This window comes from Mercenaria mercenaria, chromosome 4 (genome assembly GCF_021730395.1).
Source record: "Mercenaria mercenaria strain notata chromosome 4, MADL_Memer_1, whole genome shotgun sequence".
In the NCBI taxonomy this organism is placed as follows: domain Eukaryota; kingdom Metazoa; phylum Mollusca; class Bivalvia; order Venerida; family Veneridae; genus Mercenaria; species Mercenaria mercenaria.
The window spans coordinates 36677289-36704184 of record NC_069364.1 but is presented as its reverse complement, the minus strand read 5'-3'; the positions used below and the strand labels follow the sequence as shown (position 1 = coordinate 36704184).

The following is a 26896-nucleotide window of genomic DNA, read 5'->3' as shown; positions in this document are numbered from 1 at the left end:
TTTAAAATAGACCGTAGGAAAAAAACCAAGACCCCTTTTCTGTGGTACAACATAGATGTTACTTTCAAATTTTAGGCGTATTTTAAGGTATCTCTACCTGGTAAGGAGTTTTTTTGTGGACTTTTGAACAAAAGAATTACAATAATTACTAAACAACTACAAAAGTAAAATTCCATTTGCAAATACAGGTGCAAGCGTAAAGAAATTTGCTGTAACAGGCGTATATTGTGACATTCTGGCACTTTTGTTGGACTTGGAAATCAATTAAAGTTTTCATGCCAATCCATGTTTTGCCTAATCTGTTTTTCATATGGTTTTGAAACTTTGACCACTGTTTTACCATCATTGTCTACATATGTACACAAGACTACATAACTAGGACTTTAGCTCAGTTATGGCCCTTTTTTGACATAGAAATTAGTTAAGGCCTTTATTTTTATGCCCCTGAAGGGAGGCATATAGTTTTTTAACCATCTGTCGGTCTGTCAGTCTGTCGGCAATTTTCGTGTCCGGTCCATATCTTTGTCATCAATGGATGGATTTTCAAATAACTTGGCATGAATGTGTACCACAGTAAGATGACGTGTTGCGCGCAAGACCCAGGTCCGTAGCTCAAAGGTCAAGGTCACACTTAGACGTAAAAGAAAGTGCATTGATGGGCGTGTCCGGTCCATATCTTTGTCATCGATGGATGGATTTTCAAATAACTTGGCATGAATGTGTACCACAGTAAGACGACGTGTCGCACGCAAGACCCAGGTCCGTAGCTCAAAGGTCAAGGTCACACTTAGACGTTAAAGGTCATTTTTCATGATAGTGCATTGATAGGCGTGTCCGGTCCATATCTTTGTCATTCATGCATGGATTTTAAATAACTACTGCATGAATGTGTACACAGTAAGACGACGTGTCGTGTGCAAGACCCAGTTCGTAGGCAGTCTTAAATATAACAACGCATAACTATGTATTCAATTCAAAGTTCCATCGGCATGTTGTCAATCCTATGAGACACTCTTTTTTATCTTCTGTTTTACAAACCTGCGCTCAAAAAACGGCGCTTTTACGAAAAAATTAAATTGAAAAAACAAGATTTTTATATTCCTCCGCTGTACTTCGTACAGAGAATAAAAAATCGTTGCGCTTGCCAAGAATAAAAAGTATCGTGTACATCCAATAGTCAATGCCAACCCTAATATTATTTAACCAATCAAATGTACTTTAAAATAGTGGCATACAAAAAAGACACGCTTCACTTACGGTTAATTGAAGTAAGAAGAAATCTTTGTAAATTAAAGAATGCAAGATGCGATTGTACAAACTGTGCTCACATTCAGAATGCGAATTCATAACCTGATATATAAATCGAGAAAGATATGTTATGGAAATTATGTGGTAAAGTAAAATGTTCTGAAATATTACTTTTGCGTAACGGGAGATCTTTCATAGTGCTGATATATCAAATATAAATGATGATGATCTAGAATTTTGATAAGTCTTCGCTGAAGGACTAAGCTCTTAAATGAAGTTGCATCTTAGAAGCATACTGGTCCTTCCCGGGAACAATGTTTTGTATTGAATGGAACTATAGAGCTGTACTGTATCTGCGCTGAAAACTAACAACAACAAATGTTCTTTCTCAAGTAGCTATGGTGAGCCCAAAGGTCCCTTCACACTAGGGTGTCCTTTTCAAAGTTAATATATATATTTATGACAATAACTTTGAAGGAATGGTTGGGGAAAAGTTTCAGAAATGATACCTAGTACAAAATATAGATTTGTAAAATTTGTATATAAAGCAAAAGTTAATATTATCAATTAGATGTAATTTTTGAATTAAATATTTTTAAAAGAAAAAATTATACTAAGAAACTGAAACTTCACCAACTCAATGCAATTTAGTGTGAGCCTAGGTTTACTTGCATTAAACGACACTACAACATACAAAATACAAGCAGACACAACCACCGCCTACCATAACGCTGTTACTAGCATCATGACATGCATATAGGTAGCTAATGGGTTAAGGGCAACATACTACTTCTAAAAGAGCACAATAGAGCATTCTACATACATGCAGTTTATTAATATACAAAGTTAGTGCTGACAGTACAGTTTAAAACCAAGTACTGTACATAACATTGAGACAAACATGCATGTACAAGATGGATAAAAATACACCCTGATTGAAAATAAAATTTCTTTCTTTGACGAAAAAAAAAAGAATTCTTGAACTTTTTTATTTTCCTCCTCCTACAGCCTGGTTGGATCCTGGTGGTTTGTAAAACAAAGATTAAAAAAAAATGGCCTAAGCTTCACATACCATTCCATATTTTGTCTAAAACTATTTGATATGTGGCTTTGAAACTTTGATCATGGTCACACATTGCACTATAGTGCAAGACTTATCCATTTGCACAAGTACAGGTACATTGTTAGTCTAACCTATTTTTCTTCTTTTGTCTGAAAATCTCTGGTAATATTTTGACATATTTACATCTGATTCAGTTCTTCAAATAGTCAAGCGCACTGTCAACAGACAGCTCTTGCTTTAAAAGATCTCACATGTTGTTTAATGTATATAGTGGGAAGATTGAAAGTCATCTTGTCAGAAACTGCTTGCCTGATTTCATAATAATTTCACAGAAATGTTCCTTGTTTGATTGTCTAACACATTTTTAGCTTGACTATTCAAAGAATAGGGGAGCTATCCTACTCGCCCCGGCGTCAGCATGAGCGTTAGCGTGAGCGTCACACAAATGTTAAAGTTTGCGTACCACCCCAAATATTTTCAAAGTCCATTGAGATATTGCTTTCATATTTTGCATACTTGTTTACCATCATGACCCCAGTCTGTAAAAAGGAGGAGGTAACTCTATCAAGCATTTTGACTGAATTATGGCCCCTTTTCGACTTAGGATAAATGTTAAAGTTTGCGTGCCACCCAAAATATTTTCAAAGTCCATTGAGATATTGCTTTCATATTTTGCATACTTGTTTACCATCATGACCCCAGTCTGTAAAAAGGAGGAGGCAACTCTATCAAGCATTTTGACTGAATAATGGCCCCTTTTCAACTTAGAATAAATGTTAAAGTTTGCGTACCACCCCAAATATTATCAAAGTCCATTGAGATATTGCTTTCATATTTTGCTTACTTGTTTACCATCATGAATCCAGTCTGTCAAAAAGGAGGAGGCAACTCTATCAAGCATTTTGACTGAATTATGGCCCCTTTTCGACTTAGAATATGCTTATTGTAATGTTAAAGTTTTACTCATTGCTTATATTATACTATCAAGCACTGAGAATAGTCGAGCGCGCTGTCCACTGACAGCTCTTGTTTCCAGTTTGTCTTCAAATATGGCCACCAGGGCACGTGCTGATTTTTCCCTTTAAGTATATAACTCTTCCTGTCAGAAACTGCTGATTTGAATTTCAAATAATTTCAAGCATTGGATTACCCACTACCAAGATTATTCAAGTTATTCTGATTCGTCAAAAAACATGGGTGCTAGAGGGTGTTGTCATTTTTGGTGCCCCCACTAAGAGTGGTGGGGGTATATAGATTTGGTCTTGTTGGGAAAAAGTTTGTGACGCCCCTAGCTCAAAAAGTGTTTGATATAAATTGATTGAATTTTTCATCTGGCTTCGCCCCCTATTTCCAGAGTTAATGCCCCTGAAATAGTCAAAATGCACATTTTCACCTTGTGACGCGCCTAGCTCAAAAAGTTTTTGATTTAAATTGATGAAACTATGAACTTGCGCACATCTTATATTTCATCTGGCTCCACCCTCTTTCCAGAGTTATGGCCCCTGAAATAGTCAAAAATGCACATTTTCAAATTGTGACGCACCTAGCTCAAAATTGTTTCATATAAATTGATGAAACCTTGCACCATTGTTTATCATGATATGAACTTTCGTACCTCCTATTTTTCTATCTGGCTCAGCCCCCCTTTTTCCAGAGTTATGGCCCCTGAAATAGTCATAAATGCACATTTTCACCTTGTGACCCGCCCAGCTCAAAAAGTATTTTATATAAATTGATGAAACCTTGCATGAGTCTATATCATTATATGAACTTGCTCCCACCTTCTATTCTTCCGTCTTGCTCCGCCCACTATTTCCAGAGTTGGTCCCTGAAATAGTCAAAAATGTTCACCAAATGCCGAGCCTAGCTCAAAAAGTATTTGATGTAAATTCTTAAAACCTTGCATGAGTCTATATCATGATCATTGATGTGACCTTGCACACTTGGCATACTTCGTGAGATTTTAGCTCTAATTACAGAGCCCTTGAAATAGCCAAAATAGTGGATTTTTGTTTGTGATGCTCATAGCTCAAAAAGTATATGACCTAGAATAATGAATCCTTTATATAAAATGTTTGTTGAGGCTATACCCCCATAAGACTGCAAATATTTGAATTATTGCTCCTTATTTGTGACATATGTACCGGTGGGATCACTACCTGTGTCCTAAAGACACATTCTAGTTCTAAATAATGATATGTATGTAATGGGAACTTAAATACCTCTTATCAGATACCGCTGATCAATTTTGAAGTAATCACTAACTTGGGTCAGCAGCATCCTTGTAAGGTTCTCTCTCAACTGTTTTTAAATTGTTCAGAAAAGAAAAGAAAAAGTTATAAAATATAAACAATTTCTCCTTTTGTACCACTTGAAAGATCATCACCAAACTTGGTCTGCAACATCCTTATTAGGTCTTCTCTTGTTTGTTCCAATGGTAACAAATTAACAATCGACTGAGGGGCTTTCAGGGGGGCCTCCGTGGCCGAGTGGTTAAGGTCGCTGACTTCAAATCACTTGCCCCTCATCGATGTGGGTTCGAGCCTCACTGGGGGCGTTGAATTCTTCATGTGGGGAAGCCATCCAGCTGGCTTACGGAAGGTCGGTGGTTCTACCCAGGTGCCCGCTCGTGATGAAATAATGCACGGAGGGGCACCTGGGGTCTTCCTCCACCATTAAAGCTGGAAAGTCGCCATATGACCTATCATGTGTCGGTGCGACGTTAAATCCAAAAAAAAAAAAAAGAGGGGTTTTCAGAGCTAAAAATAGAAAAACATCTTTTAACAACTTCTCATGGATCACTTTATGAATCATTACTGAACTTGGTCTGTAGTATCCTTATAAGGTGTTCTCTTAGATTTTTCATGTGATTTAGATTAGCCCCTTTTAGGGACAGCAGAGCTAAAAATAGAAGAACTTGTGTTGTGTGACATACAACATGTAGCAGGTGAGAGAGTTAAACTGTTGCATACCGGACAGGATTTTCCTGTGATTTTACCGGTGCTGGAAATACTCATCTTACACCCCTGGCCCTGGGTGCTAAAATTTATGAATGAATGCGTAAATCCATACGCTACTATAATAAAATAGTGCTTGTTTTATTTTATTTCTTCTGTTAATTGAAGAATACAGTATACAAGAAAAAAATCTATCCCTAGTTGAAGGTGCAGATGGAAACATCTGGCAGAGCTTTGTTACATTCTGAACAGTTACCTTGAGCCAGATATTTCCATCTGCACCTTGCTACACTGCTACATCTGACCCTGTTCTAGATACAAAAGAAATGACAAATAATTAAGAAAATGATCTTAATTTTTCCATTTATATAATTTATTCTCCACCTGGTGCTTACAGTACAGTATGTAATGTCTTTACTGTATATAGGAGATCAGTTTTCTTGTGCTGAAATAAATAATCTAATGACTCATATCAAGAAACTCAGTTCTGCAGTAGAGGAGGTACTGCCTGACTTGAGAAAGTGTTTATTTATCAGTACAAATCTTACAATATTTTTATTACATATGCATTTTCACTGTTGAATTTGCTGTTTAGCGCCTGAGTAGAACTGAAAATGTCAACCATTATAGATCATTAAATGTGATGACACATATGAAAATGACATCATTCTCTTGATATGAAACTTTCACATCAGTGTGGTAAGGTATAGATGTATATGGTTTCATTGCTTAAGAATAAATATCTAGTAACTATGAATGCTGGTAAAGGCAATAATATTTACAGTAATATTACAAAAATAGTTGTGTGGAAAATTTTGTGAACCATACTTTGGCTGTACAGGTATATTTTCTGCACTGCAGGATGTGTGTTGATGACTACCTATAGCTTGTGTTCACCAGAGAGATGGGTAAATGTTGCTGTCTCATCTAGACTGCTGATAGCTAACTTGGTAAGGCCATTGATCTAATCATTTAAAGAAGTTAAGTAAGTTGGAGAGATTTGATTATGCCTCTTCAGAAAAGAGTTGGTAAATGCTTCGGTTACCGTAGATACCCATGTATAATGCGCAGTTTTTTGACCCCCGGGACCACCCCCGAATCGTGGGTGCGCATAATACACAGGTATAGACAATTTTCCAACTTCAAAACAAGTTTGTTACCGATGTTCGCCATTTTGGTAAAGGGAAACTACTCCCCGCGCTTACTGTCTCCGCTAAAATCTAAGATTGCCGTTACGTTCCGTAAAAGATCGAATTGTTTATTTTTCTTTCAAACAAAATTAATTTCATATAAATTTAAAAGTATTTTGACGAAAGAAATGTTTATAAATCACAAAAATTATGTTACTAATTAAAGATCGAGAATTATCTTTAACCGAGATCAAACTGTGAACAACATAATTGACACGAGGTGACACGTTGATTGCCGGTAATTACTGGCTTTATGATCGTGACAAAAAGACTATCACACCTTTTGTTATCAGTTTAAATTGAGAAGCTCATGTCATTTTGAAAGATACCATTCCGAAATATTGAATCAGCTGCTATTTATTTATTCAAAATAGTGAATTAAAAAAGGTAAAACAACAAATATAACAATAATTTACTGGTTTTATTTTCGAGAAAACAAAAATCGATAGTACCGTGAGACCGATGCTGCTCTCCGCCGTGGAGATAAAATTTATTACCGGTGTCGATGTAAACTCTACTTTCGTTTTCCATCCACCTCAAAATTGACCAAATTTTTTTTTTTTTTTTTTTTTTTTTCCCCTCCCCCCAGGATTTTGGACTAAGATCGGGGGTGCACATTATACACGGGTATCTACGGTATGTTGGTCCATTTGGTTTCTACTCACTAAGAGGAGCACTACTGCTCATACAACCGTCACATTTCATGATATCCTGTGGTAAATGGATGTTCAGGCCTAAAAAAAATCTTTGTTTCCGGTAACATGCTAAAAAAAATTAGGTAGGTCGGAAATTTGGAAGACATTTTTTTTAAGGGAGACTTTTCGGAAATTATTTTTGTGTCAAAAAATGAATACAAATAAGGGGGTTATGCCTTTAGAGCATCAGTAAGTTTTTTTTTTACACCTCACTATTGTTTCAAAGGTCAAGGTCATAGTGATCTCTAGACTGAAAACTGTTCAGTAAAAAAAATGGAAAATGCTTAGTCCTATGGCCACCATAATTCACCAAATGAATGATTGCTTGTGGTCAGATTACCCCTAATGTTTTGAGGGTCAGTATGACTGGAGAATGCATTATCCTAGGGGCATACAACTTCCATAAAATGATTGCCTGTTGAAGTCAGTACATTGATGGTCACAGTGACCTTGAGTCTGAAAATAACTAGAAATGGCAGTAGATAACTGCCTGTTGTTTTTACGGGGCTGCTGTCAAAGGTCAAAGTTCCAGTAACCTTTAGACTGAACTGATCAATCCCAGGAGAACGTTTGAGTCTAAGTACTGCTGTTCATAGGTTTATTGCCTGCAATCTAGATGAGCCCTTAAGGTCACAGGGACATTGAGACTGAAAAACAGTAGGCTTTCACCTTGCCTTAAAACTCTTAATAAAATTTCCTGCTTTTTGACAATTTGCTAAAATTCCTAAAATAAGAAAAAGAAAAGGGAATTCTTCAAAAGACCCTTTGTTTTTTCTCCAAATTGCTAGATTTACTTTCATCATACATAGACTAGTTGAATGTCCTTTAATTAGATTTTAAAAAGTTTACAAATTTAATGCATGTTTTATACAGATACAGATACATGGGTTTTATGTATATTCTATTACAACTGTTTGCACGAAGTGCTCAAGGTGAGGTATTGTGGGTAAAAAACTAGGTCACTAGGTCAAATCAAAGAAAATGCTTGTTTACACTCTAGAGGCCACCTTTTTTGGTCCAATCTTAATGAAAATTGGTCAGAATATTTGTCTCCATGAAATCACTAGGTAAAACATGTTTACACTATTATGGTGTGTTACTCAGGTGAGCGACCTAGGGCCATCTTGGCCCTCTTGTTTTTTAAATCGTAAACCTTCCATGAATCAACATGCAAAGTTGTACCCTCCCCCCAACCTCACTCCCAGTCACCCCCACCACCCTGATCTAGATTTCTTACTTGATTGTGCTCTCTTAAGGACATCAAACAAAATCATCAGTATGGCTTGGATTGAAGAAAGCAGATTTTAAGGAAGTACTTAATATCTTACAATCAAGCCATAAAAATAAAGGTGATGAAATTGAATACCGTAGACTATATGATGAAACAACAGAGACAAATTACTTTACTGAGAATCGCCCAGTCCAGTTTGTATGAAATAACATGTTCATTTCCACCAAGTTTGGCATAGAATGTATATATGACACTGAAAAATGATAAAGTGGGTGAAAATAAAGAGTTAGATATTGGTAAAACTGCAAGGAGAATGTAAATTTTCTGCATTATTTCAAAAGTGTTGCAACAGTTTACTATCTTCTGCAAAGTATTTTTGGTTATCTATAAGAATATCTTGAAGAAATCGTCAGTAAGTTAATACCACTAGTCACTTTCATAATACTCACTTTTTATGGAGATTTGAGAGAATTTTTTTCGCCTGTAAGACCACAGCATTCAAAATTACATACACACATGTCTGAGTCATGTGGGCATATTTGTTTTATAGTAAGATGGTGTTATATTTTGTTTTATGTTCACAGATAGTGGAGAGTATATTTTATCTTGCCAGTTCTCACAAGGGATGTTTCACTCTGGTGCTGGAGTCAGACTGCCAGTGTAGTGTAGAGGTAACCATTTATATGTTTAATTATAACCCTGTAAACGAAGTTAACAAGGGTATACTTGAGGCATCGTGTTGGTGTGTCTTTGCGTACTCACATCTCTGCACCTGTAATAACTCCTGAAAGAATAGTTGGATTGAGTTCATTTTTGGTATAGAATCAACCAGTTTTTGCCAGAGTTATGTCCTTTTTTTACTTAAAAATCAGCAAAATGTTGTTGTCAGAAAAGTCTTAAAAGATCAAATGAATTTAATTCATTTACAGTAGACAGTAACATGATTAAAAATACTGCCAAGCATCAGTTTGATTACATTCTACAAGTTTTTGGTGGATTTATGCTCGACTTAAATTTGGTTGTCCAGTAACTCTTGAAAGGATGAATGGATTGAAATCATTTCAGTTGTCAGGCACGTGATGATAAGATACAGGCAAAGTTTGATTTTGTTACAATCCACCACACCAGTTTTGGTGGAGTTATGGCCCCTTACAACATAAAATTCAGCAAAATGTTGATGGTCCTTTTGACAACTTTTGAAAGGATGTATTGATTGAATTCATTTTTGGTGCACAGGTATAAAATTATAAATGGCGTGGTTATAGCCCTTGTCTGAATTAAACTATTAAACTTTTGCGAAATGCTATTTATATAAAAAGTGTAACTAAAATTTTAAGCAAAAGCAAAGTGATTCTTAGAACTCTGCATTACTTATTCATGAAACAGCTTATGCAGTTAAGAAAGATATAGAATGTTTGATAGATTATAGACATAGACTGTGTTAGACATCTGTTTTGAAAATCTGTACTGTAGGAGTTGCTTTATCTAAAAATACATCTTTTGTTTACAATTTGCTTATGTAATATTTTTGCATGTCTGTTTTGCAGGTTGTGAGAAGTATTGTGTGTTTGTTGCATTCTGTGATGAAAATGTATAAGAAACTTAAATCAAGTATTAGTAGACATTCAGCTTTAAAGACTTCCAGTCATACTGAACAAATATCAGACTTTGTGACCAGTCTGTTACCACAGGAAGAACATCAGTTGGAAACCAGTCTGAAGATTCTGCAGTCTGGGTTACAGTTGCTTCATCTAATGTCTCAATTTGACACTGAATTTCCAAATAGGCATCTACCAGTCCAGCACAAATATGTCCCCCTGATTTGTGGATTGACTCATATATTCAGACATGAACAGAATGGTGATAATGAAAGTGAAAGTAAGTTTATTACCAGTCTTCATTTTGGTTTTAGCTAACCTAAACGTTCATGGTGAGCTATTAGTATAAATGAATGTCAACATTTTAACTTAAACATCTTCTCCTTTGAAACTGTTGGTCAGAATTACACTAGCATTCTGACAAGGTACTCTCAAATTTGGGGTACTTGACCCCTTTAATAGGTTGCTAGAGCTAAACAGAAAAATACTTTTAAGCAACTTCTTCAAATGAACTGCATGAAATATCTTAATCAGACTTGCACTCTAGCATCATTATAAGGTCTTCTCCCAATTTTGTTCAAATGGGGGCACTTGACCCCTGTTTGGGGCTGCTAGAGTTAAACTAGTAAAATAAACTTTAAAAGACTTCTTTTCATAAACGACTTGATGGAGCTTCATCAGACTTTGTCTATAGCTAAAATGTAAGGTTCATTCCCAAATTTATTCATTTGGGCACTTGGTCCCATTTGGAGCCACTAGAGCTAAAAACAGGAAAACCTGTTAACACCTTCTCATGAACCACTTGATAGATAATATTAAACTTTGTCTGTAGCATCCTTATAAGGACATCTCCCAAGTTTGGCTAATTAGAGCTAAATATAAAAATACCTTTGAATGACCTTTTCACATGAACCATTTGATGGATCCTCTACGGCAAGCGAGGAAGCTACTCTATCATTTTTAGCTCACCTGAGCATGAATTGCTCAAAGGTGAGCTTTTGTGATCGCCCTGTGTCCGTCGTCGTCCGTCCGTCAGTCATCCGTCTGTCGTCGTCAACAATTTGACTGTTAACACTCTAGAGGTCACAATTTTGGCCCAATCTTAATGAAACTTGGTCAGAATGTTACTCTCAATAAAATCTTGGATGAGTTTGATATTGGGTCATCTGGGGTCAAAAACTAGGTCACCAGGTCAAATCAAAGGAAAAGCTTGTTAACACTCTAGAGGTCACAATTTTGGCCCAATCTTAATGAAACTTAGTCAGAATGTTACCCTTAATAAAATCTTGGATGAATTCGATATTGGGTCATCTGGGGTCAAAAACTAGGTCACCAGGTCAAATCAAAGGAAAAGCTTGTTAACACTCTAGAGGTCACAATTTTGGCCCAATCTTAATGAAACTTGGTCAGAATTTTACCCTCAATAAAATCTTGGATGAGTTCAATATTGGGTCATCTATGGTCAAAAACTAGGCTGCCAGGTCAAATCAAAGGAAAAGCTTGTTAACACTGTAGAGGCCACATTTATGACTGTATCTTCATGAAACTTAGTTAGAATGTTAATCTTGATGATCTTTAGGTCAAGTTCGAATCTGAGTCATCTGGGGTCAAAAACTAGGTCACCAGGTCATATCAAAGGAAAAGTTAGTTAACACTTTAGAGGCCACATTTATGACCATATCTTAATGAAACTATCTTGATGATCTTTAGGTCAATAGGTCAGGTGAGCGATACAGGGCCTTAATGGCCCTCTTGTTACAAAATTATACCCCTTTTTGGACTTAGCAGTTTTTGGTTAAGTTTTTGTATGTAAGCTGGTATCTCAGTACCCACAAATGGGGATGGATTGAAACTTCACACACTTGTTCACTGTCATGATCTGACATGTAATGCACAGGTTACATAACTCTATACCTTGCATTTTTACAAAATTATGTCCCTTTTTGTACCCCCCCCCCCTTTCAACAACAAAAATTGCAGAGTTATGGGACTTTGTTTCTTGTTAACATACTATCTACATACAGTCTGCATATGCAATCTTGTGCGCGCCTAATCTTCCGAACCCTTGCACACAATTTAATGAAACTTCACACATTTGATCAGTACCAACCCTAGTTGTGCATGGTGCATGTTAGGTTCTTTTAGATAAATATTCTGCATAGTTATGGGACTTTGTTTTTTGTTACTATACTGTATACATACTGTCCACATAATTATGCAATCTTGTGTGCGTCAAATTGCAATGAACTGTGTCAGTGCATGCGGGGGTACATTCATCACCTTTAGTGATAGCTCTAGTTTGACTTAGCAGTTTTATATGTAAGCTGGTATCTCAGTACCCACTAATGGGAATGGATTGAAACTTCACACACTTGTTCACTGTCATGATCTGACATGTAATGCACAGGTTACATAACTCTATACCTTGCATTTTTACAAAATTATGTCCCTTTTTGTACCCCCCCCCCCCCCCCCCCCCCTTCAACAACAAAAATTGCAGAGTTATGGGACTTTGTTTCTTGTTAACATACTATCTACATACAGTCTACATATGCAATCTTGTGCGCGCCTAATCTTCCGAACCCTTGCACACAATTTAACCCTTTACCACACAGAACAGAAGCCAAAGTAACCTCTTTTACATAACACTGATAAGTGATAATCAATAATCAATAATCGGTATATGGCTGATAAAGTCGACTGTCTTATCTGAACAGAGGTGTTGGCATTATTTTGTGATTACACACACTTAAGTTAAAAATGTCATTATTTTAATATTTCTGTAAGTTTGACATTATTTTTGTCAATATAAAGTTTATAGCAATTTAAATTCTCTTTCTGATGATACAAAATTTATTGTAGTTTCTCTTTGAGTTTCGAAGATATAAAGTGTTAAAGTACGGGAATATATATTTTTAGGCATAAAATTCTGTTTTGGATTACTTTCACATTGAAATTCATATACAATTTCATTTTGATGTTTCAAAGTTTGATTTATAGTTAATAGACTTATCTTCCGAATCGGAATCAGTAAGTATTTATATAAAAAACAACCATCAAACTGAATAACACTACAAAAATAACGGATCGTAAAATTTCTGAAAGTGCAAAAAGATCGCTGAGATTGAGTGTCGTAACCGACTACAGTATTCTTGTGCTAAAAATTAAAATATTTTTAGGATAATATTACGTAATATTTTGATGATCAAACGTCGGTACATCACGGGTGACTTCCGCTACAATTAACTCTTGGGGTGTCATAAAATATTTGAAAGCTGCGGTCTTTTTGTTTTGATTAACACTTCCCGTTATGTAAGGCCATAAATTCCAAGCCATCGTATACACAAATTGTTGTTTAGGGGAAATCTGCATGTATCACGTGTGACCTTCATGACCTAACACATTTAAAAATACTTTGATGTTAAATGGTTGTTATTTTTAGAACGAGGAAAGCCCGCGAACCGGCCAGTTGCATGACGTAGCGTCGTGCACATGTAGGAAAAAACCCCGGTGTCTTTCTTTGCAAAGTACTCGATAAATTTAAATAGTAACCACATGATCTTGTACGTAAATAATGATGACGAAATCCCATATCCGGAATTTGTTTCTTTAGGAAAAGAACGAAAATAAGGCGATTGATTATGAGACACGGGATAAAACGATTCTGTTCAAATGGCCGTTAATCGGTATAATACCTTTCTATCGGGGAACCGATAGACACGGGTCAATACGTTTCTGTTTGGTAATCGATAGATACGGTGATAAACGTATCTATGTGGGAAAGGGTTAATGAAACTTCACAGATTTGATCAGTACCAACCCTAGTTGTGCATGGTGCATGTTACGTTCTTTTAGATAAATATTCTGCATAGTTATGGGCATACATGTCATACGTCCCGGATTGTCCTGGATTGTCCCGGAAGTCACATACTCGTCCCGGTGTCCCGGACAGTGTTGAAATGTCCCGGAAAATTAAAAATACAGAAAAACAAAAATAACACCCGAAAAAACTAGTTTTTTGGCCTATAAATTGTTGAATTTTACATAAATAAAACACAATAAACAGTCACCGGTGTCACATTGTTTATTCCTAATTATCTGATAATCAGTTTCATGCCCTCGAGCGGGACACATGTTGATTAAGCTAGCTCCGATCACCACTCATATTGCGCACTGCGATCTTTTGATGACCCAGATTAATTTACAGTCAGCTATTTTGATGACCCTGATTATGAATTGACAAAATTGTGCAATCAGTAACAGTTTTATGATAATTTAATATTAGGAACAATAGCCGAAAATCTCGTTGTTGTTAGCACGTAGGCGGTGAAGCTACATGTAGCCTTGATTGGAAGAAATGGCTGATAATGGTCAATTAAACAATAATTATTTTAAAGGTTGTAATCTTTCAAAATGTGGATTGATTGTCACACATATTCTAAATTAAACTTTTGACTATTGAATGCCTTTGCCGGCCGGTCCTTGAAAATTAAAATATTTTATATCGATTTTATCTTCAAGATTTATTTCATTCCTTTGAGGATTCCATTTTATTAATGAATAGGTAAACTTTTAAGCTTTAACAAGATACCAAATAAGCTGGATTCTAAATCATGATGACCAGGTTAATTCTTCGTATATAGCAAGTCTCCCAATTAAGTTCACCTCGGGAACGCAACCAATTCACGTGCCGAACTATAGACGTAAATTACCCTATTTACCTCCCTTAGAAAGCTAGACGACATTTGCAACAAATTATTCCTAAGCGAGGAAACAATGTTTATCTCCGGAAACTGCATATAATTTTATGATATTTATGCATGAAACAGACGAATACTAATGTCACGGTGTATGTCCCGGACAAAGGGTAAAAATCCCGGAAATTTTAACTCAGAATCCCGGAAAAGTCAGGAAAAATTATGGCATGTATGGTTATGGGACTTTGTTTTTTGTTACTATACTGTATACATACAGTCTATATACATACTGTCCACATAATTATGCTGACCCGCCCGCTTAGCTCAGTAGGTAAGAGCGTTGGTCTACGGATCGCGGGGTCGTGAGTTCGATCCTCAGGCGGGGCGTATCTTCTCCGTGACTATTTGATAAACGACATTGTGCCTAAAATCATCAGTCCTCCACCTCTGATTCATGTGGGGAAGTTGGCAGTTACTTGCGGAGAACAGGTTTGTACTGGTACAGAATCCAGGAACACTGGTTAGGTTAACTGCCCGCCGTTACATGACTAAAATACTGTTGAAAAACGGCGTTAAACCGAAAACAAACAAAACATAATTATGCAATCTTGGGGGGGTACATTCATCACCTTTAGTGATAGCTCTAGTTTGACTTAGCAGTTTTGTATGTAAGCTGGTATCTCAGTACCCACTAATGGGAATGGATTGAAACTTCACACAGTTGTCCATTGTCATGAACTGATATGCATTTTACAGGTTCCATAATCCTGTTTTGCAATTTTACAAAATTGTTCCCCTTTTTCAACTTTTATTTTCATTCAACTGACAAGGCTGTTGAATAGTCAAGCGTTGCTGTAGTCGGACAGCTCCTGTTATATTACTTGGCATAAATGTTACCCATGAGACGACATGTCATGTGCAACACCTAGACTCCTATCTCAAAGATCAGGACACACTTATAGGTCAAAGGTCAATAGGGTTTTTGTCCTGCCCTGTCCGTAACTCTGTCCCCCGTTAAGGGATTTTAATAATACATGACATAAATGCTCCCCATATGAGACAACATGTCTTGCACAACACTCATATCTTTAACTCAAAGGTCAAGGTCACAGTTGGCAGTTGAAGGTCAATAGGTTTTTTTATCTGTCTGGTCCATAACTTGTCAGCCATTAAGGGATTTTATTATTACTTGACATAAATGTTCCCCATAATGAGACAATGTGTTATGTGCAACACCCAGACCCAAAACTCAAAGGTCAAGGTCACATTTGAAGGTCAAAAGTCAATATTGATCTTTTCTTGTCGAATCTGTAAAATATTTTAATATAAGCTGGTGTATTATATGGACCTAATTAAAAACAATTTTGTTGGTGTATTTTCTTCAGAATTGCTTCCCTTTGATATGTTTATTTCTTACATTTTTTCTCATATTTTCCCACCAATTTCTAAATAAAATGTTCTCAAAATTGAAATTAAATACGTTCTGTTATAAGCAATCAACAACTGTAGAAGTTTATATCCAAAGGTTGTTCTATAACTATATTATAGTATTGTTTATACATCATTGACAGATATCAGTTCATTATGTTATACTGCAGTAGAGAAAATTAGTTACCTTCCAGTAGGGGACTTTGTATTGCATGGCAATAAATCACTCACTTGTTTGAAAATGCCTGAAATGTAATTAAAAATACAGAATCATGGTGATATAGCTTTTTTCTAAAACATAGCCTCTGAAAACAGTATTTTCCCAGCTTTTGTTTAACTGCCTGAGTTATTTCAGTGTATATTTTTATGTGATATTTATTTTGTATTTTATAGTGAATGCTCTACAAGATTTATGGGACTTCAATCAAGATGACTCAGAATTGTCTCAAGATAGCGATACAGATGAACAAGAATCTATGGAAAACACTTGATGAGCAGTTTTGCATACAAAAGTAGTGGTTCCTGTTAGTGATTGTCCATGAAATAAGGTTCACAGAATATGAAAGTTACTGAATAACTCAACTATTTATAGGGCCTCAAGGAAGACAACACAGAGCTGTGCCAGTATAGTGTTATGATAAACAGGAGTCAACCTTGTTCTGTAGTACAAACCACAAAACTTGAAACTCCTGCTTTTGTTGTAAAATTGTGTTCAGAGACCAGTCTTAGAAATACCTCATTGCCACTGGTCAATTTCATGAGTCAGAAACAACCAATGAAATGCTAGAGTTTTGAGACAGCTTTCTACACTGAGTTTTATTATGTCTCCCCCCCCCCCCCCCTGCCCCTCTGGGGGAGACATATTGTTTTTGCCCTGTCCGTATGTCACACTTCATTTCCGATCAATGACTGCAGAACCATTTGATCTAGAACCTTCAAACTTCATAGGGTTGTAGGGCTGCTGGAGTAGACGACCCCTATTGTTTTTGTGGTCACTCTGTCAAAGTACCACTTGACCCAGAATGTTGAAACTTCATAGGATGATTGTACATGCAAAGTAGATGACCTCTATTGATTTTGGGGTCACTCTGTTAAAGGTCAAGGTCACGGGAGCCTGAACATCGAAAACTGTTTCTGGTCAGTAACTTGAGAACCACTTGACCCAGAATGTTGAAACTTAATAAGGTGATTGGCCATGCAGAGTAGATGACCCCTATTGATTTTGGGGTCACTCATTAAAGGTCAAGGTCACAGGGGCCTGAACATGGATAACCATTTCCGATCAATAACTTGAGAACCTCTTGATCCAGAATGTTGAAACTTCATAGGATGATTGTTCATGCAGAGTAGATGACCCCTATCGATTTTGGGGTCACTCTGTTAAAGGTCAAGGTCACAGGAGCCTGAACATGGAAAACAATTTCCGATCAATAACTTGAGAACCACATGACCCAGAATGTTGAAACTTCATAGGATGATTGAACATGCTATTGATTTTTGGGTCCGTGTATTAAAGGTCAAGGTCACAGGGACCTGGTCATATAAAATCATTTCCGGAAAATAACTTGAGAACCACTTGACCTAGAATGTTGAAACTTAATAGGATGATTGGACATGCAGAGTAGATGACCCCTATTTATTTTGGGGTCACTTGATCAAAGTGGACCAGGTCACAGGAGCCTGAACAGTGACTTTAGAACCACTAGGCCAAGAGTGTTGAAACTTAGCGGGATGACTGGACATGCCAAGTAGATGATCCCTATTGCAGCCAACCATCAGTGTCTCTTTGACTTTCGCTCCTGACCCCTATTGACTTCTTGCCTATAGGACTTTGCATTTGGGGAGACATGCGCTTTTTTACAAAAGCAATTTCTAGTTATTCTTGAGGCAGGTTACATTAGTACCGGTATGCTTTAATGTATGCCTTGTTTGGAAAGAAGTACTGAAGAACCCCTCAAAACTGGATCCCTCTCTAAATCAGACGTTTTGTCTGGTCCCGAATATTCTCATATATTTGACCCTGGATTACCAGATACGCCTTAATTCTGGATACCGGACGACTTTTGCAAAAATAATGCTATATAACTATATTATCATACCCCTGTAAACCTGTCATGATATTTTTGTTGCTTAAAAATTGGACACAAAAATATTGTTAGACTGCATGTTGCCAATTTTAGGAGAGAGTGTCAAGTTAGTGATTGTCTCACTTGGCTGCTTTGAATGACATTTACATTGAAAATTTGACAGATGAAATGTGTGAAAAAAAAACAACTAAATTTGCTGAATTAATGTAATAACGATTAGTTATTATGTCTCCCATCACACAGTGGTGTGGGAGACATATTGATTTACTCCTGTCTGTGTCTGTCTGTCTGTCACAAATCTTGTCCGCACTCTAAGTTGAACATTTCTCATCTGATCTTCACCAAACTTGAACAAAATATGTGCGACCATAAGTTCTCGGCCAGGTTTGATAACTAGCCAAATCGGCCCAGGCACTTCGGAATTATGGCTCTTGATATACTGAAAATCGGCCTTTTTACTCTTGTCCGCGCTCTAAGTTGAACATTTCTCATCCAATCTTCACCAAACTTGAAAAAAATGTGTTTGACTATAAGTCCTCAGCCAAGTTCGATAACTAACCAAATCATCCCAGGCACTTCGGAATTATGGCCCTTGAATTACCGAAAATTGGCCTTTTTACTCTTGTCCGCGCTCTAAGTCGAACATTTCTCATCCGATCTTCACCAAACTTGAACAAAATGTGTTTGACTATAAGTCCTCAGCCAAGTTCGATAACTAGCCAAATCGTCCGAGGCACTTCGGAATTATGACCCTTGAATTACCGAAAATTGGCCTTTTTACTCTTGTCCGCACTCTAAGTTGAACAGTTCTCATCCGATCTTCACCAAACTCGAATGTTTTTGACCATATGTCCTCGGCCAAGTTCATTAATTAGCCAAATCGCCTGAGGCACTTCAGAATCTGCCTTGAATTAACCAAAATCAGCCTTTTACCCAAAGTATATTTGTATGAGTAACATTATATAAGATGACTTCTATTTAATGATAGGCAGTGTTGAGCATGCGTTTTCAAAAGCGTATTTATCACAGAAAATTACAAGTGTTTTACGCTTTTTAGTTGTCTATTGTATGATTGTTTATCAGGCTGAAATTGTTGCCTGGCTCTACTGATGCAGGGATATATATTGTCCTTCTGTCCATCCTCCGTTCATCATTCGTTTTCCGTCGTAGAGGTAACCCAAATGACCTTTGTCTAGCTCAATACCTCTTTAAACGACTTATATAATCAGATGTACTTGACCATTCCTCAACTTCAGACATCCTGATCAGTTTGACTTGACCTGACCTCATTTAACAATCCCTTCTTATGATAATGAGAGATTATTTTACTCACGAGCACAATGGTGAGTTGTGATAGCTGTGCTCGTCAAGTCTGTTAAAATTGTGTAAAATTCCCAAAACCATGAATGGTTTTGATGAATAGTGGCATGTTGTATCTTGGGTCTCTACAAGTTGTTCAACGGTCTGCTTGTTGCACATAGGGTGCAAGCTAAAATATAAAAAATTAAAAAGACACTAAAGCAATGTCCATTTTAGAAATAATTTCACACAGTATGGTCCTTATGTCACCCTCTACCAAGATTGTTCATATTATACCAATTCGTCAAAAAACATGGCAGCTAGAGGGCATGGTCGCTTTGCCCTATATGTATATATAGTGGAAACTTTAAAAACCTTCTCGTGTGAAACTGCTGGCCTGATTTTAGAATGATTTTACACAAATGGTCCTTTGTGACCCTCTACCAAGATTGTTTAAATTATTTTAATTCATCAAAAAACATGGCCGCCAGAGGGTGTGGTCACTTTTCCCTATATGTTTATAGTGGAAACCTTAAAAATCTTCTTGTGTGAAACTGCTGGCCTGATTTTAGAATAATTTTACACAAATAGTCCTTGTGTGACCCTCTACCAAGATTGTTCAAATTATTTTGATTTGTCAGAAAACATGGCCGCCAGAGGGCGTGGTCACTTTTCCCTATATGTATATAGTGGAAACTTTAAAAATCTTCCTGTGTGAAACTGCTGGCCTGATTTTAAAATAATTTTACACAAATGGTCCTTGTGTGACCCTCTACCAAGACTGTTCAAATTATTTTGATTTGTCAAAAAAAACGTGGCCACCAGAGGGCGTGGTCACTTTTCCCTATATGTATATAGTGGAAACTTTAAAAATCTTCTTGTGTGAAACAGCTAGCCCGATTTTAGAATAATTTTACACAAATGGTCCTTGTGTGACTCTCTACCAAGATTGTTCAAATTATTTTGATTCGTCAAAAAACAGGGCTGCCAGGGGGCATGTTCACTTTTCTTCTCTGAATCAATAATAGTTAGAGCCTTGATATTTGGTGTGGGATATTAATGTCTACCATAATTGTTCAAATTATTGGCCTAGGTTTAAAAGTGTGTGTTACGTGTATATAATATAGGTTAACATAGAAGAAACCTAACTCTGTACTTCACAAACACACTTGAAGCCTTGTACAGGTGAGCGCTTTAGGGTCAGTGACCCTCTTGTTTAATTATTTTTTTACATTCATGGTCAAGGAGATTTTGCATTTAGCAACCAATAGTGCAAAATGTCTTTTAGCTAAGTGAACATTTGAAAAGAACTGAAAATCTTCTTTTATGTTGATAAAACCAGTCCTTAAACTATACCCAGTCCAATACTTATGACTCCCAGTTGTCTGCACACACCAAACATCCTGTATATTTTGTAAAGGCTAAGTTACTTTTGGTGTAAAATCATGTTTCTTTCCATATTGTTTGGAAAAGGCAGTCTGAAATTATCTTTTTACTTTTCCTGTCTTGCTGAGCAATCCTTTATCAATTTAAAAATATTATATGTCCGAAGGGACGTATTATGTTATGACACTGATGTCCGTCCTTCCGTTAGCAATTTCGAGTCCGCTCTGTAACTCTTGAACTGCTTGAAGGATTTTAAAGAAACTTGACATAAATGATCACCACATTGAGACGACATGCAGAGCATGTTTTGGATGGCTCGGTTCAAGGTCAAGGTCACACGTAGAGGTCATAGGTCATACCGTTGGGCATATATTGCTCCGCATTGCAGTGCTCTTGTTTACTGATATACTGTACTAATTTAAGATATTTTAACTTAAAATGTTTTTAATTTTTAGTTGCATTATATGAAATGATTAACTGAGTCGGATCAAATGCTGTAAAATATTTTATTACCTTGTTAAGGATTATTGTTGAATAATTTTTTGTTGAAAATAATAAAACTTGTAAATTTATTTGTGACTTTCTTTTCCATTGAAGCTATTCTGTTATAGTTTAAGTGTCATTGAGATTAGATGGGTATCTTAATTAACATAGTACACACATGTTTTTATATATATATAGAGAGAGAGAGGATATTTGTTTGTTTTTGTGTAAGACCAAAATATATTACACCGAGGGAACACTATAATGCAATATTTTCACGAGTGGCACAGCCAGTGTACATTATGGTGTTCAGGAGTGTTGTACATCTTATGGCAGTCTCCCTCTGTGTTGACTGTGTGTCTGCTTAAGACATTTGGTATGATGGTGGAGGACCATGGTCATATCATTGCTACAGCAAGAGTAGGAGCAAAATGTTGTTGCTATGATAACAAAGGAGACAACAAAGTATGCATCCTGCAATGATTTGTTCTGAAATCCTGATGCCATGTCAACAAAAGGAGAGAACAATAGAATATTTAAGTTATCAACTAAATTTGATCAGACATGAAAGTTACAACAATATGTCATGTCCACTTGATTTTGGTGAATTGTACAAACTTCCTTTTGAATTTAATGAAAACTGTAGGTGTTGAGTACACAAGATGAATATTACTAAATCCAAAAAGGGAGCATATCTCGAGCAAAAAATCACCAGACATGAAAGTTGATACATGCGCATGTCCGCTTCATGTTGATGATGTATAACAAGTTTCATTATCTGTAGTTGAATACACAACAAGATGATGGATGGATGGAACTGGGACTGATATTAAAATTGATAGAGAAAAGATTTTTGAGTTCTTGGGTTATGTAAGTATTTTAAGTTTCAATATATTTCTGGTATGATGTAGTTTTGCTTGCATGTAGATGAACTTTTAGCCCACTGGCTCTGAGCTGCTTTGATATTTTCCTTCAGGCCTGTTTTGCAAGTTGCAGTTACTTAGTAGTGTTAGAGGCCCCAAGTTAAGTATGTTCCATATAGTTACTTTTTATACTCTGTCATACAGTGCTTTCTTACTGCAAGTAAATATTTCATATAACACATTATGCCATGCTGCTTCAATCGTTATATATGTGACTACTTGCATGTAACTTTCCCATTTAATACTATAATTAGGTAGTAAATGTATACTTTGGTCCTGCATTGCCCAAGCAAATTGTTTATGTTTTATTTGCACTTTAAGTACTCCAATCACAGGTGGTAAACGCACAATCCAATTCCCGCCGGGAATACGCTTAAAATGGGTTGCGCAACATCTGGTGCTGGTGTTGCACATAAAAAAAGCCGAAATTGAGGTATGTGAAGTTATGATTTTGCTTAGTATGAGACAAGAATAAATTTTCTCGAAAAAAGCAAAATGCTATTCGACACAAATATGATAATACATCATATGTGTAAAATAACTGGTTTGTAATTTATGATTCGGCTCTATTATCACAAAAACTCAGGCGACACGAAGCGTGAAAAAAATATGAAATCAACAAAAATGGAAGTTTCTGACCTCGTATGCCTAATCTGAGGACATCTGATGCTTTTTATGGTACCTCAACTGTTATAAAGTAACGAATATCAGAATTATTTGCTTCAAATCCTGCTTACAGGGACATAATTGACAAAAAAATCATCGGGAATGGGGTTGCGCACCGGGGATTGGAATTGCTCGTTTACATCATAATGTATACGTGCAACTCCATTCAGGGCGCAACCCCATTCCTGATTATTTTTTGCCAATCTTTCCCCCAAAAGCAACATTTCATTAAAGTGTATGTAATATTGATGACTGTTTTACACGTGTTTGATCATTAGAAGTCACATTTCCAGAAAGAAGGCACAAGGGTTAGAAAATTTGCATTTTTCATGATTCCATGCTTTTTTGACAGTTCGAGCCAGCAGAGTTTTCGTGATAACAGAGCTGATTCTTAAATTAATAAGTTGGTATTTCACACATATGATCTTTATTCATTTTTGTGTCGAATAACATTTTGCTTTTTTTTCGAAAGCACTTGTAAATGTGTCATTATTTACAAAAACAAATACCCACCTACCTCAATTTTGTATATATTGATGCGCAACACCAGCACCGGAAGTCGCGCAACCCATTTTTAGCGTATTCCCAGTGGGCATTGGATTGCGCATTTACCACCCGTGCCAATAGTACAGATGAGCAAGTGAATGTTTCTGTGTGTCGGGCTGTGTGGACATTTTGTAATAAGTCACAAGATGACTGGGATTAGTATGTATAGAGATGGTACCTACCCAAGAAAATCTAAGGGGAACAACTCTGAATTGACCAATAAACTGAAGCCAACATAAAACATGGGTCAAAAAAGAAAGAAAAATCAGATAGGTCCTTTTTCCAACAGGCAGACAAAATATGACCTACATTTGTTTAAATCTCTTTGTATTCAATAGACAACAGGCCTGCTTTTCTCATGGCTTACACTGACAGTTATTTTTTAAGTTGTAGTGAGGCCCTGATAGAAAGTTTAGTAATGCATGAAGATAAAATAAAATAATGTATAAATTCCCTTAAAGAAATTTTACCAAGTTAAGAAACGTTATTAAGTTTTGATCTTTTAGCCAAATTTATTTATTTTTCTCAATGATGATACATTTTTTACACAAAATTTATATATCAAAATGCAGAATGTATATATCCAACAATGAGAAATAACAAATAAAGTTAAATTGGTATCACGTTTGTGTAACAAAGTAGCTAGACTGCTTATATTCATCACTTTAATGAATCATTTTGAAAGTGTTTCTTATGCTTTAGTTTTGAAGCATTTCTGTAATTGTTCAAGAGTACTTTGCTGCAAATAATGTAACACAAAAAGTCATTGTCATCAAATGAAATTACAACATTTTAAGATAGTAGTTGTAATTACAACATTTTAAGGTAGCTGATAGGTAATGACTCTCTGCAATGTATTTTAAGCAATTCAACATTCTCTCTGGATGGAACTTTCACGATCACTGCTTTCCTTGAAAAACAAATAAATGCTGAAAAAGCATATGGACATTACCTTATTTGATGATTTTCGTTACAGATGAACTACCTTAAACCAACTATAAGGTGTTTTATTTATTGTTGTAAACAAAGTCAGCAGGTAACTTCAGATATCAACATTAATTTACAACTTAAACTGTTTACACAACTTGAAAAATAGATTTTTGTTGGGGCCTCTCATTTACAATTATATCAACAATTATCACCTGAATTGAGAGCATTCATGGGTGGAAAATACTGATGGTAAAATGGTTTAGGGGTTTGTTCACATTATAAAATCTTTAATAACTTCTTTCAGGTAAATTTTTGGTATGGTTTTGGTAAGCTTATAATAAAGAGCATGTCATTCTCTTTCACTCAGATTTTTGTGCCCCCCCATGAGTGGTGGGGGCATATAGATTTGGTCTTGTCCGTGCGTCCGTCCGTCCGAAGTTCGTGACGCGCCTAGCTCGAAAAGTATTTGATATAAATTGATGAAACCTTGCATGAGTCTTTATCATGATATGAACTTGCGCACATCCTATTTTTTGTCTGGCTCCTCCCCCTATTTTCAGAGTTACGGCCCCTGAAATAGTCAAAAATGCACATATTTACCTTGTGACATGCCTAGCTCAAAAAGTATTTGATATAGATTCATGAAACCTTGCAACAGTCTTAATCATGATATGAACTTGTGCACCTTCTATTTTTCATCTGGCTCCGCCCCCTATTTTCAGAGTTATGGCCCCTGAAATAGTCAAAATTGCACATTTTCACCTTGTGACATGCCTAGCTCAAAAAGTATTTGATCTAGATTCATAAAACCTTGCATGAGTCTTAATCGTGATATGAACTTGTGCACCTCCTATTTTTCATTTGGGTCCGCCCCTTATTTTCAGAGTTATGGCCCCTGAAATAGTCAAAAATGCACATTTTCACCCTGTGACATGCCTAGCTCAAAAAGTATTTGATATAGATTCATGAAACCTTGCATGAGTCTTAATCATGATATGAACTTGCACGCCTCCTATTTTTCATTTGGGTCCGCCCCCTTTATTTAGAGTTATGGCCCCTGAAATAGTCAAAAATGTACATTTTCACCTTGTGACGCACCTAGCTCAAAAAGTATTTAATATAAATGGTTGAAAACTTGCATAAGTCTTTATCATGATATAAACTTGCACACCTCTAATTTTTTGGCTGGCTCCACCCCCTCTTTTTAAAGTTATGGCCCCTGAAATAGTAAAAAAATGCACTTTTTCACCTAATTATATGCCTAGCTCAAAAAGTATTAGATGTAAATTCAAGAAACCTTGCTGGAGTCTTTAACGTGATGTGACCATGCACACTTGGCATTCTTCTTGAGAATCTTAGCTCTTATTACAGAGTTATGGCCCTTGAAATAGCCAAAATAGTGGATTTTTTGTTTGTGATGCTCATAACTCAAAAAGTATAGGGCCTAGAATATGAATCCTTTTCATAAAATGTTTGTTGAGGCTATACCCCATTAAGACTGCAAACATTTGAATTATTGCCCCTTATTTGTGACAAATGTACCAGGGGCACACCCTGTGTCCTACAGACACACACTAGTTTTCGTAAGTTTTAGACTCTTGGATTGTCTTGGAATTTGACTTTACTAAAAGACAAAAGGAAATTCACTATAGGCTCTTTCAGAGTATTGAAAGTAGACTAAATTTACACTATACACTATTGAATTTATTTAGCTGTGGAAACTTCTGATATAGACTATAATTGGGGAAATCCTAAAATCATTGAAAAACGGTCAATACAAGATTTGTCCATTTTGCTTCAGATATTTTGAGAAAGTCATTTTTATGCCCCCGAAGGGAGGCATATAGTTTTTGAACCGTCTGTCAGTCTGTCGGTCTGTCAGTCTGTCCGCAATTTTCGTGTCCGGTCCATATCTTTGTCATCGATGGATGGATTTTCAAAAAACTTGGCATGAATGTGTACCACAGTAAGACGACGTGTCGCGCGAAAAACCCAGGTCCGTAGCTCAAAGGTCAAGGTCACACTTAGACGTTAAAGGTCATTTTTCATGATAGTTGGGCGTGTCCGGTCCATATCTTTGTCATCCATGGATGGATTTTCAAATAACTTGGCATGAATGTGTACCACAGTAAGACGACGTGTCGCGTGCAAGACCCAGGTCCGTAGCTCAAAGGTCAAGGTCACACTTAGACGTTAAAGGTCATTTTTCATGATAGTGCATTCGTGTCCAATCCATATCTTTGTCATCCATGGATGGATTTTCAAATAACTTGGCATAAATGTGTACCACAGTAAGACGACGTGTCGTGCGCAAGACCTAGGTCCGTAGCTCAAAGGTCAAGGTCACACTTTGACGTTAAAGGTCATATTTCAACATAGTGCATTGATGGGAGTGTCCGGTCCATATCTTTGTCATTCATGCTTGGATTTTAAAAATATTGGGCATGGATGTGTACCACAGTAAGATGA

General features: G+C 36.4%; 1 protein-coding gene across 3 annotated transcripts in view; it reads left to right on the top strand.

The window, feature by feature from the left end:
- LOC123551455 (uncharacterized) overlaps window positions 1-19119 on the top strand; it is a 99281-nt gene extending 80162 nt beyond the window's left edge. For all 3 annotated transcript variants that reach the window (XM_045340402.2, XM_045340403.2, XM_045340401.2), the window contains 4 exons: window positions 6130-6218; window positions 8969-9055; window positions 9932-10262; window positions 16501-19119. In XM_045340402.2, the coding sequence (XP_045196337.2) occupies window positions 6130-6218; window positions 8969-9055; window positions 9932-10262; window positions 16501-16598 (605 nt within the window). In that variant the 3' untranslated portion in view covers window positions 16599-19119. The remainder of the gene's footprint in view (window positions 1-6129; window positions 6219-8968; window positions 9056-9931; window positions 10263-16500) is intronic.
- The last annotated feature ends 7777 nt before the right edge of the window (window positions 19120-26896 follow it).